This window comes from Mobula birostris, chromosome 3, assembly GCF_030028105.1.
Source record: "Mobula birostris isolate sMobBir1 chromosome 3, sMobBir1.hap1, whole genome shotgun sequence".
Classification (NCBI taxonomy): Eukaryota; Metazoa; Chordata; class Chondrichthyes; order Myliobatiformes; family Myliobatidae; genus Mobula; species Mobula birostris.
Genome location: NC_092372.1, coordinates 15,371,355 through 15,390,115, shown reverse-complemented (window position 1 = coordinate 15,390,115; position 18,761 = coordinate 15,371,355). Strand labels below are relative to the sequence as shown.

The 18,761-nt window shown below is 42.4% G+C and overlaps 1 protein-coding gene across 17 annotated transcripts in view; it reads right to left on the bottom strand.

Annotated features, from left to right (window-relative positions):
* Positions 1 to 12,249: 12,249 nt before the first annotated feature.
* The window catches only part of nedd4l (NEDD4 like E3 ubiquitin protein ligase), a 457,701-nt gene continuing 451,189 nt past the window's right edge, over positions 12,250 to 18,761 (bottom strand). For all 17 annotated transcript variants that reach the window (XM_072252251.1, XM_072252258.1, XM_072252254.1 and 14 more), the window contains 2 exons: positions 18,398 to 18,470; positions 12,250 to 14,562 (listed from right to left, as the gene is read on the bottom strand). In XM_072252251.1, the coding sequence (XP_072108352.1) occupies positions 14,460 to 14,562; positions 18,398 to 18,470 (176 nt within the window). In that variant the 3' untranslated portion in view covers positions 12,250 to 14,459. The remainder of the gene's footprint in view (positions 14,563 to 18,397; positions 18,471 to 18,761) is intronic.

Genomic DNA, 18,761 nt, shown 5'->3' with positions numbered 1-18,761 from the left:
CTCCCTCTCTCCCTTCCTTCCTTCCCTCCCTCTCTCTCTCTCTCTCTCTCCCCCCCCCCCCCCCTTGCCTGTTCTCCATCTTCCTCTGGGGCTCCCCTCACCCTTGCATTCTCTCTAGGCCTTCTGTCCCATGATCCTCCCCCTTCTCCAGCCTTGTATCCCTTTTGCCTATCAACTTCCCAGCTCTTGGCTTCATCCCTTCCCCTCCTGTCTTCTCCTATCATTTTGGGTCTTCCCCTCCCCCTCCCCCTCCCACTTTTAAATCTCTTACTATCTTTTTTTTCCGTTAGACCCAACGAAGGGTCTCGGCCCGAAACGTCGACTGTGCTTCTTCCTATAGATGCTGCCTGGCCTGTTACGTTCCATCAGCATTTTGTGTGTGTTGTTAGATGGCTTTGTTGCCAGGTTTGCAGATAATATGAAGATTGATGGAGGGGCAGGTAGTGTTGAGGAAACGGGTAGGCTGAAGAAGGATTTAGACAGATTAGGAGAATGGACAAGGAAGTGGCAAATGATATAGAATGTTGGAAAATGCATGATCATGCACTTTGATAGTAGAAATAGATGTGCAGACTATTTTCTAAACAGGAAGAAAATCCAAAAATCTGAGATGCAAGGAGACTTGGAGATCCTTGTGCAGAACACCCTAAAAGTTAACTTGCAGGATAAGTCAGTGGTGAGGAAAGCAAATGCCTTGTTAGCATTCATTTCAAGAGGTCTAGAATACAAGAGCAGGGACGTGATGCTGAGGCTTTATAAGGCACTGGTGAGGCCTCACCTTGAGTATTGTGAACAGTTTTAGGCCTCTCATCTTAGAAAAGATGTGCTGGCATTGGAGAGGGTCCAGAGGAGGTTCACAAGGATGATTCCAAGAATGAAAGGATTATCATACAAAGAATGTATAATAGCTCTGGGTCTGTACTCACTGGAATTTAGAAGGATGAGGGGCGATCTTAATGAAACCTTTCAAATGTTGAAAGGCCTAGACAGAGTAGATGTGGAAAAGATGTTTCCCATCGTGGGGGAGTCAAGGACAAGTGTGCACAGCCTTAGGATAGACTGGCGTCCATTTAAAACAGATGTGGAGAAATTTCTTTTGCCAGGGGGTGGCGAATATGTGGAAGTTATTACCACAGGCAGCTGTGGAGGCCAAGTCATTGGATGTATTTAAGACAGAGCTTGATAGCTTCTTGATTGGACACAGCATCAGAGGCTACGGGGAGATAGCCAGGGTGTGGGACTGAGGAGGGGATCAAAGTATCAGGTATTATTGAATGGCAGAGCAGACTCAATGGGCGAAATGGCCTAATTCTGCTCCTTGGTCTTGTGATCTTGTGGTCTATAGTATAAAGTCGGATGGTCACCTTCTCTAATGAATGAGCGGAAAGTCTTCAACAGAATGGAATGGAATAGTCGAGGAAAAGAAACGGATGTGGCCCAGTCCATCACAGGAAAAGCCCTCCCCAGCATTGAGCATATCTACATGAAACACTGTTGCAGGAAAGCAGCATCCATCATCAAGGACCCCCACCATCCAGGCCATGATCTCTTCTTGCTGCTGCCATCAGGAAGGAGGTTCATAACCTCAGGACCCTCACCACCAGGTTCAGGAGCAGTTATTACCCCTCAACCATCAAGCTCTTGAATCAGAGGGGCAACTTCACCCACCTCAACACTGTACTGTTCTCACAACCTACGGATTTACTTTCGAAGTCTTTACAACTCATGTCCTCCGTATTATTTATTTTGTATTTATTTATTATTATTATTACTATTATTCTCTGTATTTGCACAGTTTGTCTTTTGCACATTGGTTGTTTGTCAGTCTTTGTGTGTAGTTTTTCATTGATTCTATTGTATTTCATGGTTTGTATGTGAATACCTGCAAGAAAATGAATCTCTAGGTAGTACAGAGTCATAGAGAAGCACAGCACAAAAACAGGCCTTTTGGCCCATCTAGTCCATGCCAAAACCATTTAAACTGACTTCTCCCATTGACCTGCACCAGGACCTCTGCCCTCCACACCCGATCTATCCGTGTACCTAGCGAAACTTCTTGTTGACTTGTGCTGGCTCATTTCACAATCTCTCAAACCTCTGAGTGAAGAAGTTTCCCTTCATCTTCTCCTTAAACTTTTTAACTTTCACCCTTAACCAATGATTTCTGGCTGTAGTCTCACCCAACCTCAGTGGAAAAAGCCTGCTTGCCTTTACCCTATCTATCCCGCTCATGATTTTGTTTTTTTCTATCAAATCTCCTGTCAATCTTCTACCTTCTGAAGAATACAGTCCTAACCTATCCAATCTTATAACTCAGGTCCTCCAGACTCGGCAACATCCTTGTAAATTTTCTCTGCACTGTTTCAACCTCATTTACATCTTTCCTGTAGGGAGATGACCAAAACTGCGCACAATACTCCAAATTAGACGTCAACAATGTCTTATGCAACTTCAACGTAACATCCCATCTCCTGTACTCAATACATTGATTTATGGAGGACAATGTAAGAAAAGCTTTCTTTATGGCCCTATCTACCTGTGATGCCTCTTTCAATGAATTATGGACCAGTATTCCCAGATCCCTTTGTTCTACACACTCCTCAGTGCCCTACCATTCACTGTGTAAGACCTACCCTGGTTGGCCCTACTGAAGTACACTACCACGCACTGGTCTGCATCAAATTCCATCTGCCATCTTACAGCCCGTTTTTCCATCTGATGCAGATCCATCTGCAAGCCATCGTAGCCTTCCTCACTGTCCACTACACTCCTAATCTTGGTGTCATCTGCAAATCTGCTGATCCAATTAACAACATTACCATCTAGATCATTGATATAGATGACAAACAACAAAGAACCCAGCACCGATCTCTACGGCACACCACCAGTCACAGGCCTCCAGTCAGAGAGGCAGCCCTCTACTACCACTCTCTGGCTTCTCCCACAAAGCCAATGGCTAATCCAATTTACTACCGCATCTGAATGCTGAGCGACTGAACCTTCTTGACCAACCTCCCATGCAAGACCTTGACAAATGCCTTACTGAAATCCATGTGGACAACATCCCCACCTTGCCTTCATTGACTTTCCCGGTAAGTTCTTCAAAAAACTCTAAGATTGGTTAGACATGACCTATCACATACAAAGCCATGCTGACTGTACATTATCAGTCCATGTCTATCCAAATACTTATATATCCAGTCCCTTAGAATACCTTCCAATAACTTTCCCAATACTGATGTCTGACTTGCTGGCCAATAGTTTCCTGGTTTCTGTTTAGAGCTTTTTTTAAATAGCGGAACTAATTGGCTATATTCCAATTCTCTGGTTCGTCCCTTGGTAGGTATATGGTGACGTATGCATACTTTGATAATAAATTTACTTTGAGCTTTGATGTTTGAAGAAAAACAGGACACTGTCAATTCATTTATCAGAATTCTGTATCTCTCCCAACAGGTACTGCCTGGAAATTTATTCCTCTCCCCCTTCCTCCATTCCGCACTTTGACCCCCCCCCCTTACCTCTTCTCCTCACCTGCCTATCATCTCCCCCTTCCCTTTCTCCCATAGCTCGCTCTCCTCTATCATATTCCTTATTCTTCAACCCCTTACATATTCTACCTGTTACCTCCCAGCTTCTCACTTCATCTCCCCTCTCTCACCCACTTGACTTCACCTATCACCTGCCAGCTTGTACTCCTTCCCCTTCCCTCACCTCCTTCTGTCTTCCTCGTCCTTCCTTTCCAGTCCTGATGAAAGGTCTCGGCCCGAAACATTGACTATTCATTTCCATAGATGCTGCCTGATCTGCTGAGTTCCTGCCTCATTTTGTGGCTATTAATTCAGTATTTTGTGCTTTTAAAAATGTTCTTGGATTACAGTTGTTAAGTTTTGTGGCATTGCTTAAATGTGTCATGTGCTTCCTCTTTCTTTTTTAGAAGCAAGGCAGCTGGAGTGCCAGTGATCTGGGTTCAATTCTGTAAGGAGCTTGTATGTTCTCTCTGAAACCGCGTAGGTTTCCTCCGGGTGCTCCAGTTTTCTCCCACGTCCCAAAGATGTACAGGTTAGGAATTTAATTAGTCACGTGGGTATAACTGGTGGCATGGGTTTGGTGGGCTGAAAGGGGATGTTATCGTGTTGTAGCTCCAAATTTTTAAAAAAAATGTCTATTGGTGGTGAGGGACACTTACTCAAAGAAGCACATTTTGATTTTTTTTCCCTCAGGATTTGGTTGCAGCTGAGAAATGCATCATTGTTGCTCATTGCTAGTTGGTCTTGAACCACTGCTGTTCTGGTGAATGTACACCCAATGTGGAGAAGGTATAACCAATAGGAAGATACTCCCAATTGGAAGATGGTACTACCAAGCAGGAGAAGGTACTCCCGAATGAAAGACAGTACAACCAGCAGGAAGAAGGTACTTGCAAATGGGGAAAAAGTATACCCAAATGAGAGAAAATGCTTCCAGTTGGGAGAAAGTGCTCCAAATGCTGTGTTGCTGGGATGGAATTTCCAGGGTTTAGACCCAGTGACACTGGGGGACTGGCAATGCATTTACGAATCAGGGCAGTGTGCATGCTTGAGGGGGACCTACGTCTGGGGCTGTTTCCATATGCCTTGGTGGTAGAGGAGCCAAGATGGGAAAAAAGCACACACCAGCCAACCCAGGCTGCTTCAGGACAGAATACATTACAAGCAAACATAGTTATTTATGCTATTCTTGTTTGTGGATCTTTTCTGTAATAAATCATGAGACTGTAAGACATAGGAGTAGAATTAGGCCATTTGGCCCATCGATTCTCCTTCACTATTCAATCATGCCTGATCCTTCTTTTTCCCCTGCCTCAGCCCCACTCCCCGGCCTTTTACCCATAACCTTTGATGCCCTGGCCAATCGAGAACCTATCAATCTCTGCCTTAAATACACCCAATGACCTGGCCTTCACAGCTGCCTGTGGTAACGATTACCACAAATTCACCACCCTCTTGCTAAAGAAATTTCTGTGCATCTCCGTTTTAAATGGATGTCCCTCTGTCCTGAGGCGGTGCCCTCTTGTCCTAGACTCGCCCACCATGGGAAACATACTTTCCAGATCTACTCTGTTTGGGCCTTTCAAAATTTGTAAGGTTTCAATGAGATCCCCCCCACCACCCCGTCCTTCTAAATTCCAGTGAGTACAGGCCCAGAACCATTAAACGTTCCTCATTCCTGGAATCATCCTTGTGAACCTTCTCTGAGCCCTCTCCAGCACATCTTTTCTTAGATAAGGAGCCCAAAACTGTTCACAAAATTTAAGGTGAGGCCTCACGAGTACCTTATAAAACCTGAGCATAACATTCCTGCTCTTGTATTCTTGACCTCTTGAAATGGATGTTAATGTTGCATTTGCCTTCCTCACCACCAGCTTATCCTTCAAGTTAACCTTTAGGGTGTTCTGCACAACAACGTGCAAGTCCCTTTGTAGCTCAGATTTTTGGATTTTCTCCCGATTGAGAAAATAGTCTGCACATTTATTTCTACTACAAATGACCATGCATTTTCCAACATTATTTCATTTGCCATTTTCTTACCCATTCTCCTAATCTGTCTAAGTCCTTCTGCAGTCTACCTGTTTCCTCAACACCACCTGCCCCTCCAGTAATCTTCACGTCATCCACAAACAAGGCAACAAAGCCATCTATTCCATTGTCTAAATCATTGATATACAGCAAAAAAGAAGCGGTCCCAACACTGACCCTGCTGAACACCACTAGTCACTGGCAGCCAAGCAGAAAAGGATCCTTTTATTTTCACTCACTGCTTCCTACCAATCAGCCAATGCTCTAACCATGTTAATAACTTTCCTGTAATACAATGGGCTTTAACATGGTGAGCAGCCTCATGTGTGGTAACTTCTCAAAGGCCTCCTGAAAATCCGAATATACAACATCCACCACATCCCCTCTATCTGTCCTACTTGTAATCTCCTCAAAGAACTCCAACAGGTTTGTCATGAAAGATTTTTCCTTAAGGAAACCATGCTGACTTTGTCCTATCTTGCCCTGTGTCACGAAGTACTCCATAACCTCATCCTTAACAATTGACTCCAACATCTTCCCAACTACTGAGGTCAGGCTAACTGGTCTATAATTTCCTTCCTCCTTTCTTAAAGAGTAGAATGACATTTGTAATTTTCCAGTCCTCTGGAACCATTGCAGAGTCCAATGATTCTTGAAAGATCATTACTAATGCCTCCACAATCTCTACCGCTACCTCTTTCAGAATCCTAGAGTGCAGTTCATCTGGTCTGGGTGACTTAAGTACCTTTAGGTCTTTCAGCTTTTTGAGCACTTTCTGTCTTGTAATAGTAACTGCACCCACCTCTCTTCCCTCACACCCTTCAACACCTGGCACATTGCTGGTGTCTTCCACAGCGAGGACTGTGTTCATCTGCCATCTCCTCGTCCTCCATTATTATTTCTCCAACCCCATTTTCTAGTGGTCCTATATCCACTCTCATCTCTCATTTGTTTTCTTATATGCTTGCAAAAGCTTTTACTATCCACCTTGATAATGTTTGCTAGCTTGCTTTCATATTTCATCTTTTCCCTCCTAATGATATTTTTAGTTGCCTTCAGCAGGTCTTGTCAGCCACAGTTGTAGTATTTTGCTATTTGAGTATTTCTTCATTTTTGAAACACATCTATCTTGAATTTTCCTCCTTTTTCCCAGAAATACATGCCATTATTTTTCTGCTGTCATTCCTGCCACCATCTCCTTCCAATTTACTTTGGCCAACTCCGGTCTCTTACCACTCTAATTTCCTTTACTCCACTGCTACGTTCAGTCTTTACTTTGTTCCTATCAAATTTCAAGTTGAACTCAGTCATATTGTGATCACTCTCTCCAAAGGGGTCCTTTACCTTAAGGTCCCTAATCGCCTCCGGTTCATTATATAACACCCAATCCAGTATAACTGATCCCTTTGTAGACTCAACGACAAACTGCACTACAAAGCCACCTTGTAGGCATCTAACAAATTCATTCTCTTAGGATCCGTCACCAGCCTGATTTTCCCTATCTATCTCCTTGTTAAAATCTCCCATGACTATCACAACATTGCCCTTTTGACATGCCTTTTCTATTTCCCATTGTAATCTGTGGTACATATCCCAGCTATTGTTTGGAGGCCTGTATATAACTGCCATCAGGGTCCTTTTACCCTTGCGGTATAACTCAACCCACAAGATCATTAACCTTATTTCTTACTCTGTGCATTGAGATATAACACTTTGCGAGTACTGCACTTGCTACCTTTTTTGAATCTGCATTGCTAATGCACTGATACTCACCCTGCTGGCTACAATTTTGTTCTATCATCTGCCTGCCCTTTCTGACAGTTTGACTGCATTCAATTTTTGTTTTTTTTTAGTAATCTGTTCTATCCCGAGTCCCTTCACTCCAGTTCCCATCCCCCTGCCAAATTAGTTTAATCCCTCCCAAACAGCTCTAACAATCCATGATCATGAGCACATTTGGGGTATAATGTACTTTGGAATACCCTGAGGACGTTGAATTTGAAATAGTAAAAATGGAATTTCATTAGTTATACCTGAAAGTGGCACAATTAATTTTGAAATTATATTTATCGGTAATATTGTCAGTTACAAAACTGATACTAGTTACCCAGTAAAATTAGTTGCAATTATGACTCCTGTGTAAAATATACATCATTATATTACTGGTGATGGGTAAAAGAATTCTTTTACTTATCAGTTCAATATGTAGACACACAATATAGAGAAGTTGTTTAGCACTTATTTGTGAATGATGAGGCACTCACAACCGATGAGCAGCATCCATCAGCAATGACTCCCACCATATGGAGGAATCTAAGGTGGGGGCTTATATGGGAGGCAGGGTTTGAGGGTCGGCACAACATTGTGGGCTGAAGGGCCTGTACTGTGCTGTACGATTCTATGTTCTATGTTCTATCCAGGCCATAAACTCTTCTCACTACTACCATTGAGAAGGAACTACAGCAATCTGAGGTCCCACACCACCTCTTAAGCCATCAGGCTCTTGAACCAGTGTGGATAACTTCACTCACCTCTACTCTGGACAAATTCCACAATCTCCAGACTCACTTTCAAGAACTACCCCTCATGTTTTCAGTACAGTATTATTTATTTACTTATTTACTACTATTATTTTGTTTTGCCTTTGCGCAGTTTGTCTTTTGCACATTGATTGTTTGTCAGTCTTTGTGTATAGTCTTTCATTGATTCTATTGTACTTTTATATTCTACTGTGAAGGCCTGCAAGAAAAGAAAGCCAAAACGGGAGATTTTAAATGCGTTCTTTGTATCTGTATTTACTCGGGAGATGGATACAGAGTCTATAGAAGTGAGGCAAAGTGGCATCAACTTCATGGACACTGTACATGAAGGAGGAGGAGATGATTGCTACTCTGTGGGAAATTGGGGTGGATAAATCCCCAGGGCTGGACAAGGTGCTCCTTTTGACACTACAGGAGGCAAGTGCAGAAATTGCTGGGGCCCTAGCAGAGATACTTAAAACATCTTTAGCGACAGGAGAGGTACCAGAGTATTGGAAGATAGCCAATGTTCTGTTGTTTAAAAAAGGCTCTAAGCATACACCAGGAAATTAGAAGCCAGTGATTCTAACATCAGTTGTGGGAAAGTTGTTGGAGGGTATTCAAAAGGACCGGATATATAAGTATCTGAATAGACATGAACTGATTAAGGATAGTCAGCATGGCTTTGTGCATGGTCAGTGATGTCTAACCAATCTTGTAGAGTTTTTTGAGGAAGTTACCAGGAAGGTGGATGAAGGCAAGACAGTGGATGTCGTCTACATGGACTTTGGCAAGGCATTCGACAAGTCCCACATGGGAGGCTGGTCAAGAAGGTTCAGTTGTTTGGCATTCAGAATGAGATAGTAAATTGGATTAGACATTGGCTTTGTGGGAGAAGCCAGAGAGTGGTAGTGAAGGGTTACCTCTCTGACTGGAGGCCTGTGACTAGTGATGTGCTTCAGGGATCAGTGCTGAGTCCTTTGTTGTTTGTCATCTATATCATTGATCTGGTTGATAATATGGTTAACTGGACCAGCAAATTTGCAGATGACACCAAGATTGGGAGTGTAGTGGACAGTGAGGAAGGCTATCATGGCTCGCAGAGGGATTTGCATCAGCTGGAAAAATGGGAGACAGAATCTAATGCAGACAAGTGTGAGGTTTTGCACTTCACTAGGACAAACCAGAGTAGGTCTCACACAGTGAATGGTAGAGAACTGAGGAGTGTGGTAGAATAGAGGGATCTGGGAATACAGGTACAGTGTACATAATCATTTGAAAGTGGTGTCACAGGCACATAGGGTCACAAAAAAAACTTTAGGCATGTTGGCCTTCATAAACCAATGTATTGAGTGCAGAAGACAGGATGTTCTGTTGAAGCTGTATAAGAATTTGCTGAGGCTTAGTTTGGAATAGTGCGTGCAGTTTTGGTCATCTACTGATAAGATATAAACAAGGCTGAAAGAGTTTATAAGGATTGAATATTCTTTAGAATGTAGAAGATTGAGGAGAGAGTTGATCGAGGTATACAAAATTATATGGGGTATAGATAAAGTAAATGCAAGCAGGCTGAGGTTGGGAGGGACTATAACCATAAGTTACGGGTTAAGGACGAAAGTTAAGGTGAACATGAGGGAAAATTTATTCACTCCGAGGGTGGTGAGAATGTGGAATGAGCTGCCAGCACAAGTGGTGTATGCAAGGTTGATTTCAATGTTTAAGAGAAGTTTGCATGGGTACATGGATAGTAGGGGTGTGGAGAGCTATGGGACCGGAGCAGGTCAATGTGAGTAGGCAGTCTCACTGGTTTGAACATGGACTAGATGGGCCAAAGGGCCTGTTTCTGTGCTGTACTTCTCTATGACTCTATAAAATTAATCTCACAGTAATATATGGTGACATATACGAAGTTTGATAATAAATTTACCTTGGATGTTGATGGCCATGGAATTATTGACAGAATGCTTTGTTTTGGTATGCATTAAGTAAAAGAAGAAAGCCCTTAACTCCAAGTGGAGTCATCGGGACGCCATCGTGACGGCATTTTTTTTTAGCAGGCTTTCTTATTTTTACGAGGCCGAGCTGCTAGCTCGACGCTCAACCCAGCACAGATAGAAAGTGTGCCAAGGGAGCTGGCTGGATTCGAACTCAGGAGCCTTCGCTCTGCGGTCCAACGCTGATGCCACTATGCCACCAGCCGGCTCATTAAGTAGATAATGGTCAACAATTTGTTCAGTGTGGGGAAAATAAATAATATTACTGCGCTCACTTAAGTTGAGTACAATGTTCTCCCTAGTGGTTATTCCCTTAATAAAGAATGCCTGTGCGTGACTTTATTTAACGTGGAGAGGCTGATGCACGGGCAACCACCGCATAGTCTTTGATAGATTGGGGTCAGGGTTCAGTAACAGGGAATGCAAGACGACTGGGGACCCTTCCCTGCCGTTGTGATGTCTCATCACCTTCTGCCGCTCCCCCACTGAGGTTTTAGTTGGATTGTGCTTTGTTTGCATCCTTCCCCGTGACCTTACCATCATGGGTGACCTAGCAGGAGCTACGCTCCAGATGGCATCATTCTTGGGGTCACAGGAACTCACAAGCTTGTCCACCGTGACAAGTTGGCAATCATAGAAACACAGAAAACCTACAGCACAATACAGGCCCTTTGGCCCACAAAGCTGTGCCGAACATGTCCTTACCTTAGACCTACCTAGGGTTACCCATAGCCCTCTATTTTGCTGAGCTCCATGTACCTGCCCAGGAGTCTCTTAAAAGACCCTATCGTATCCACCTCCACCACCATCGCCAGCAGCCCACTCGACACACACACACACTCTGTGGGGGGGGGGGGGAAATTACCCCTGACATCTCTGTACCTACTTCCAAGCACCTTAAAACTGTGCCCTCTCGTGCTAGCCATTTCAGCCCTGGGGAAAAGCCTCTGACTATCCACACGATCAATGCCTCTCATCATCTCATACACCTCTACCAGGTCATCTGTCATCCTCTGACGCTCCAAGGAAAAAAGGCCGAGTTCACTCAACCTATTCCCATAAGGCATGCTCCCCAATCCAGGCAACGTCCTTGTAAATCTCCTCTGCACCCTTTCTATGGCTTCCACATCCTTCCTGTAGTGAGGCGACCAGAATTGAGCACAGTACTCCAAGTGGGGTCTGACCAGGGTCCTATATAGCTGCAATATTACCTCTCAGCTCCTAAACTCAATCCTCTAATTGATGATGGACAATGCACCGTATGCTTTCTTAACCACAGAGTCAACCTGCACAGCAGCTTTGAGTGTCCTAAGGACTCGGACCCCAAGATCCCTCTGATCCTCCACACTGCCAACAGCCTTACCATTAATATTATATTCTGTCATCATATTTGACCTACCAAAATAAACCACCTCACATTTATCTGGGTTGAACTCCATCTGCCACTTCTCAGCGCAGTTGTGTATCCTATCAACGTCCCGCTGTAACCTCTATGACAGCCCTCCACACTATCCACAACACTCCCAATCTTTGTGTCATCAGCAAATTTACTAACTCATCCCTCCACTTCCTCATCCAGGTCATTTATAAAAATCATGAAGAGTAGGGGTCCCAGAACAGATCCCTGAGGCACACCAGTGGTCACCGACATCCATGCAGAATATGACCCGTGAGAAAAGAATCTCAGGGTACTATATGGTGGCATATACATACCTTGATAGCCAGCTGGTGGTGTGGTGGCTTCAAGGTGAGTGGTCCTGGGTTCGAATCTGGCTGGTTCCTTGCAGGCGTCTTATCTGTGCTGGACTCAGTGTTGAGCTTGCAACTTGGCCTCATAGAAAAGAGACGAATGCTGAAAAAAAATGGCCAGGCTGCGCCCAATGTGCCACAAGGGGTGGAGAGGGACAATGACAATACGTACCATGATAAATTTACTTTGAACTTTGCCGATTATGGAATTATTAGCAGAATTCTTTGTTTTAGTGCACATTATGCAAATGATGGACAATAATTTGTCCAGTTAGCGAAATAAATAATATAAAGGAAATAGAAGTGACATTACAAAAGTCAATGTTTAAGGTCAACCCATCTTTAATCTTTTCATTCTAAAAGGCCTCAGCAAAAATCTGACAAAGTTTCTGCAAACAGGTTCTGGAGTAAATGTTTTGTTACACTTAGTCACTGTCCTAAATTAGATAAATACTTTTAATATCAATGCATATGCATAAAATACAAATTACAAAACTTGCAACATTCATATGGAAAGTTTATTTTTTTTCTGGGAATTTACTATAGGGAGAAGGATTTCAGGAGAGACTTTACATATCTGAGCTGAGTTTTGAAATTGTGTGCAATGCTTTCAAAGGAAAAAGACATGTTGAGATAAAAATGAAGAAAGACAATTACGCTTACTTGGCTCCATGTTGGATTTGTTGAGGCATCGTCAGTAGAAACAATGTACAGACAGATATTGCACTGGATAAGCATATTCAGTATTAAAAATGTACATCCTTAATCACAATTAAACAGCCATTAGCTTTATGGGATTTACAAAGTGCCCCTAAATTTCTTGGTATTACCATAGAACATGTTTTCTGAAAAATCAGCATAAGCTCAAGCAATGATACAAACACATCTGTCATTCACAGCTCAATTTGTAGTGGTTACCTTTCCTTTTTGTAAATAAGAAGATAGGGAGGGCTGTCACAGATTGTATTTATCTGTTAGAATTCCTTCCTGGCTTGTCGCATTTTTCTCTGTCGCCTATCTAGTCACAGTATTGTCGTGGTTGGAGGCTTGCGTGTCTCGATTACCTGGAGAGCTATGTTGGCTGGAGTCAGGGATTGATGCTTTGGATCACCCATGCCAGACAGGCCAAAGGGGAGAGAGCAGACCAAGGGTGGTCCACTGGTCCTCCACGTTCAGGGGTTCAGCTGAAGGCTACCACCCCTGACTGGTCAAACAAAACTGTTATGGAAAGAGTAGTGAAGAATCCTTCCAGTGAGTGCAACGGTATTCCTGAGTCTCTATCCAGGACTTGCATAACTGACAATAGTGAATACCGAGAGGAAGTTACGATCACCATGAAGGAAGCCCTGAACACTGCCAGAGATGGAGGACCTTCATTGCTGCCCTAACCGCCAGCGGCGTAACGGGTGGTAAATAAATAAATAGACTGCATCGAATCAAATGAATACTATAAGACAAACCAAGTAGCTCTTCAATAAAGTTACTCCTGACCCTAGATGGAAGGAGGTGGGAGGTGAAAGGAAACAGTGAACAAATAACTTCATAATGGAGGATGTAATTTCTAACAGGAGATAAAAATATGATTGAAAAGTTAAATTAATACTAAAAGAAATGTTTGTAGAAAAAAAGTAGATAAAGGCAATGAGGGCTTAAGTAGTTTCACATGTTATAGAACTATTCTTTTGAATTTAGTCAGCAGTGCACATTGGGTAGTTTTATTCTCTTGTTACCTGTTTTAGTGAGAATAAAGGTCCAGCTAGCAATTACTCCTGGACCCACCAGCAGACTATGGGATTAATCAGGCATACCGCAGGCACATAGTAATAACTTGCTATATTATAGTTAAATCACCTGGTTCAAAAAAAAAGGAAAATTTGGGTAACATTTTATGAACAAAAAACACTTTGAGCATTGTTATTTGGTCATCCTCTTATTGTCATTGTCATTTCAATACATACTTAATGGATAGCAATGATTTACTTGGCTATTGCAAGTTATAGGCATGACACTACAATTTTGCTTCTGAGACCCCATTCAGAGACATTGATGGCAATTGTAAAATAAAAATATTTTCATATTTCAGGCAAGTTTTTAACTATGTCATTAATAATCTAAAAATGCTTTTGACCATGCTTTTAATCGTGACTGCTGGGGAAAGGAGGCACCAATATTTTACAGGAAAATGTTAATGCACTGCGCAATTCCAACCTTTAACAGATTGCCCCTTTCTGCTGGAAAGGTTATATTACAAGGAAGTCTAAATAACTGGTTATTATCCAGTCCATTGAGTAAACAAAGTGATAATACTATACCTTTGAAAGTGAGAGTTTGCAGTCACTTTCATTACAAAGTTGGTAAAATGTTTAGATTGTGTCTTTGAAGAACTTTTGTTTAAATACATAGTTAAGTCCTATTGAAATGCACTTTTCATCCATGCATCATCCACTTTTCTTCCTTTGTCTGGAAAGTCTATTTTAAATTTCCCAGTCTTCCAGAAATATGAAATAGGAATTAGCATAGAAGACTTTGTTCCGAGTACCAATGTCAGTGTGCAATTAAATTGATATCACTGGAAAAGATCCTAAATCTATAAAAAAAAGAATTATAAGCAGCAACTTGTTGACCACGATTGCAGCCATTTAATCGACTCCTTCAAATCCTTCAGCATTTTCTACAGCCAGAAGAAGCTTTTCTCGTAAATCTTCAAAAGATTCATAAGGTGGTAAATCAAGGCGGTTAAAGCTGTAAACAGGAGGAAAGAAAACAGATCTTTAGATTTCTACAAGGCTATCCCTCTAGTACTAAAACATTGACTTGTGGCAGTTGTTTAAATAAGCTGCAAACTTTCCAAATGCTGTCTGCTTTAAATGTTTGCATGTTTTACAAGAAATCAATATCCGTTATCAAGGACCCTCACCATCTCTACTAAGATTGGGCAAGAGGTATAGGGTAAAATGTACAGGTGCCTTAGGTCTGTTTGATGTTTTACTCTGTACTTCAGATCAATGCCTCATTGTGTAACTAAGGGCGCTTCTGTGCATTACAAGAGGATTTACATGTACACTTTACCACACGTCATGATTTCTTTCTGAAATTAAGCTTTAAGTGCATAAACTTTAGCTGCACGACTGAGCCCATCTCCAAGAAGAGTTGTCACTATACAGCAACATCCATCAGCAAGAGAACCCACCATCCAGGCCATGCTCTCTTCTCACTAGTACTTTCAGGAGCCTTGTGTCTCACACCACCAGGTTCAGAAACAGTTATTATCCTTCAACCATCAGGCTCCTGAGCTAGTCTGGATAACTTCATTCACCTCAACTCTGAACTGATTCCACAACCTACAGACTCACTGTCAAGGACTCTGCAATTCATCTTCTCCGTCTTATTTATTTATTAATTTATTTTTAATTTGCACAATGTCTTTTGCACATTGGTTGTTAGGCAGTCTTAGTTTGTTTTTTTAAAATAAATTCTATTGTATTTTTTTATTTGTAACTTGCCATTTATTCTCAAAGTTCAAAGTAAATTTATTATCAAAATACATACATTACTGTGCAGAAGTCTTAGGTACATACAGTACCTATAAAAAGTATTCATGCCCCTTGGAAGTTTTCTTGTTTTACAACATTGAATCATGTTGATTTAGTGTGGGCAAGTGGTTAAGGCATTGGACTAGCAATCTGAAGGTTGCGAGTTCAATCCCCAGCCGAGGGAACGTGTTGTGTCCTTGAGCAAGGCACTTAATCACACATTGCTCTGCGACGACACTGGTGCCAAGCTGTATGGGTCCTAATGTCCTTCCCTTGGATAGCATTGGTGTCGTGGAGAGGGGAGACTTGCAGCATGGTCAACTGCCACTCTTCCATACAACCTTGCCCAGGCCGTATATGTACCTAGGGTGCTTGAGACTTTTGCACAGTACTGTAGTAATTTTATATATTCCACTGTACTGCTGCTGCTGCAAAAAAATCATGACAAATGTGAGTGATGGTAAACCTGATTCTGACATATTGAAAGTGACTGAAAGTGGGTAGGGGACTTGGAGAGGGGAATTATGGTCAGTAAAGAGGTGGAAAGGAGAGGAGGGGAGGGGAACACCAGAGAGACATTCTGTAATGATCAGTAAACTTATTGTTTGGAATCAAATGACTTTGCCCGGTGACTCACATCTGGCACTCCTTCTCTGCCACCTGTTCCACATCCCTCCCACGATATTCCGCCCTTGCCATTCCCAACATCCTTTCCTCCAGCCAGATTTACAAACTTGCTCTCTGTTCCATGTTGACAAATATAGTAGTGTTGAAAAGTTTTAGGGATTCTAATTTTATATATATATATAATATATATGTGATTAAGACTTCTGCATAGGACAGTATCACACCATATGCCACACGAAATTCATTTTCTTGCAGGCATATGCACGAAAACAAAGAAGTACAATATAATCACTGAAAAACGATACACAAAGGCTGACAAACTAAATGTGCAAAAGAAGACAATCTGTGCAAATACAAAAAAAAAAGGAAAGAAATTATGCTGAGAACTTGAACTGTAGAGTCCTTGAAAGTGAGTCTGTAACTTGTGGAATCAGTTCAGAGTTGAGGTGAGTGAACTTGTCCATGAACTTATCCTTTCATAGGTTCAAATGTCAACAAGTTTGAGACTCAGAAGAAGAGTGTTAAACCTGCAAACTCAGTCCTGAGGAGGGGTCTCTGCGCTAAACATTGGCTGTTTGTTCATTCCATTGACGCTGCCTGACCCGCTGAGTTTTGGTGCCCTGGGCTCAAACCTTCAAAGTTTAGATCTCTTCTTGCCTTGCCCATCTGTGGACTAAACTTGCAAATCAGCTCTGCTCAGTAGGGAGGTCAGGAGATGAACCACATTCATATAGCGCAAAGGAACAGGCCCTTTGACTCACAATGTCTGTATTGTGTATGATACCATTATCACCATTTTGTCCCGTGCTGTATGTCATGGGCGTTCATGGCCTTTTTGACCGTGATTGTTCTTGCCAAATTTTCTACCGGAATGTTTTGTCATTGCTGCCTTTTGGGCAGTGTCTTTACAAGATGCGTGAACCCTGCCATTATCAATAGCCTTCAGAGTTTGTCTGCCTGTGTCAGTGGTCGCATGATCAGGACTTGTGATATACACCAGCTCCTCGTACAACCATCTACCACCCGCTCCCATGGCTTCACATGACCCTTGCCCAAGGGTGACCTGCAGGCTAGCAGAGAGAAGGAGTGCCTTGCACCTCCTTTGGTAGAGATGTATCTCCACCCTGTCACCCACAAATATGATACCAATTTAAATTAAAATCTTCCTGCATATGATCCATATCCTCCGGTTCCCTGAACATTCATGTGCTTGTCAAAAAGCTGTTTGAACACCACTATGGTATTGGCTCGCATTACTACCTAGGCACCTGTTTAATAAAAAAAAATGACATGCACATCTCCCTTAAAACTTTCCTCCCATCACTTTCAATGCATGTTCTCTAGTTTTTGAGATTTATGCCCTGAGAGGAAAAAAAATTCTGATTTTCTGAACTATTTATACCTCTCACGCAACACACATAAAAGTTGCTGGTGAACGCAGCAGACCAGGCAGCATCTATAGGAAGAGGTAAAGTCGACGCTTTGGGCCGAGACCCTTCGTCAGATTTCCTCGTGTTTGCTTATTTATACCTCTCATAATTTGGAGTTCTCATTTCAATTCTGAGATTACCTTGAGTGGTATTAATGCCTGTTATTGATAAGTGAGGGTAGGTTGAGGGAGCAAGGGCTTTTCTCTTTGGAGCAAAGGAGCATGGGAGGTGACTTGATAGAGGCATCGTTTGAGTGGACAGCCAGAGACTTTTTCACAGGGTGGAAATGGCTAACGTGAGGAGCGCATAATTTTAAGGTGACTGGAGGAAAATATGGAGGGTATGCCAAAGGTAAACTTTTTTACATAGAGAATGGTGGGTGTGTGGAATGCCCTGCCAATGGGTGCAAGTAGAGGTGGATACATTAGGAGCATTTAAGAGAGTCTTAGATAGACACATCGATGAAGAAAAATGAAGGACTATGTGGAAGGGAACAGAAGGCTAAAAGATCAGCACTACATTGTCAGCTGAAGGGTCTGCACTGTGTTGTAGTGTCCTATGTTCAAATGCCTTCAATAATCATTCCATGTTGGAAAAAGAGGGAAAACATTAAATATTTTAAGCACTCACATAATATAAATTAATTAAGAGGCTTCTGTTTACTAAAAATGAAAAGAAAAATGCAGTTTAATTAACCTTTTCATGAAGGGCATAGCTAGAGGCACCAGATACAAAGCCAAGGGCCTGTAGCTCAGTATAATCGAGTAACAGTGATGAACTCAGAGATGAGTCCAGTCGAGGAACAGGAATTCAGAGGAGATGCCACCTGACTTCCAGCCTGTTCTGTACTGAGTTGCAGTGTACAGGTGCACATTGCAGGAAGGTGCTGGCATAGAGATAGCAACTGAAACTGGGCGATTCAGCTTTCAATACTCAGCTTGTACTGTTCAATGAAGTGCTCAAACTGTGAGTGTTCACTATCCTTACCACGTGTGAGCTCTTGGCAACTTCTCTGGAGTTCCCCACTGTTCTATTGTAAAGAGCTGAGGACCATTGGAACCTGTGTAAGATATCAAAAAGTACAGCAAGTGTCAGCATCAAAATTATTATCATATGAAATCTGCAGTTTTGTGGCAGCAGTACAGTCACCATCATCACTATGCACCATGTTGTATGATGAGAGGGCAATCATGGCCTTCGACCACGATTGTTCTTGGCAAATTTTTCTACAGAAGTAGTTTGCCATTGCCTTCTTCTGGGCAGTGTCTTTACAAGACGGCTGACCCCAGCCATTATCAATACTCTTCAGAGATTGTCTGCCTGGCGTCGAGTGGTTGCATAACCAGGACTT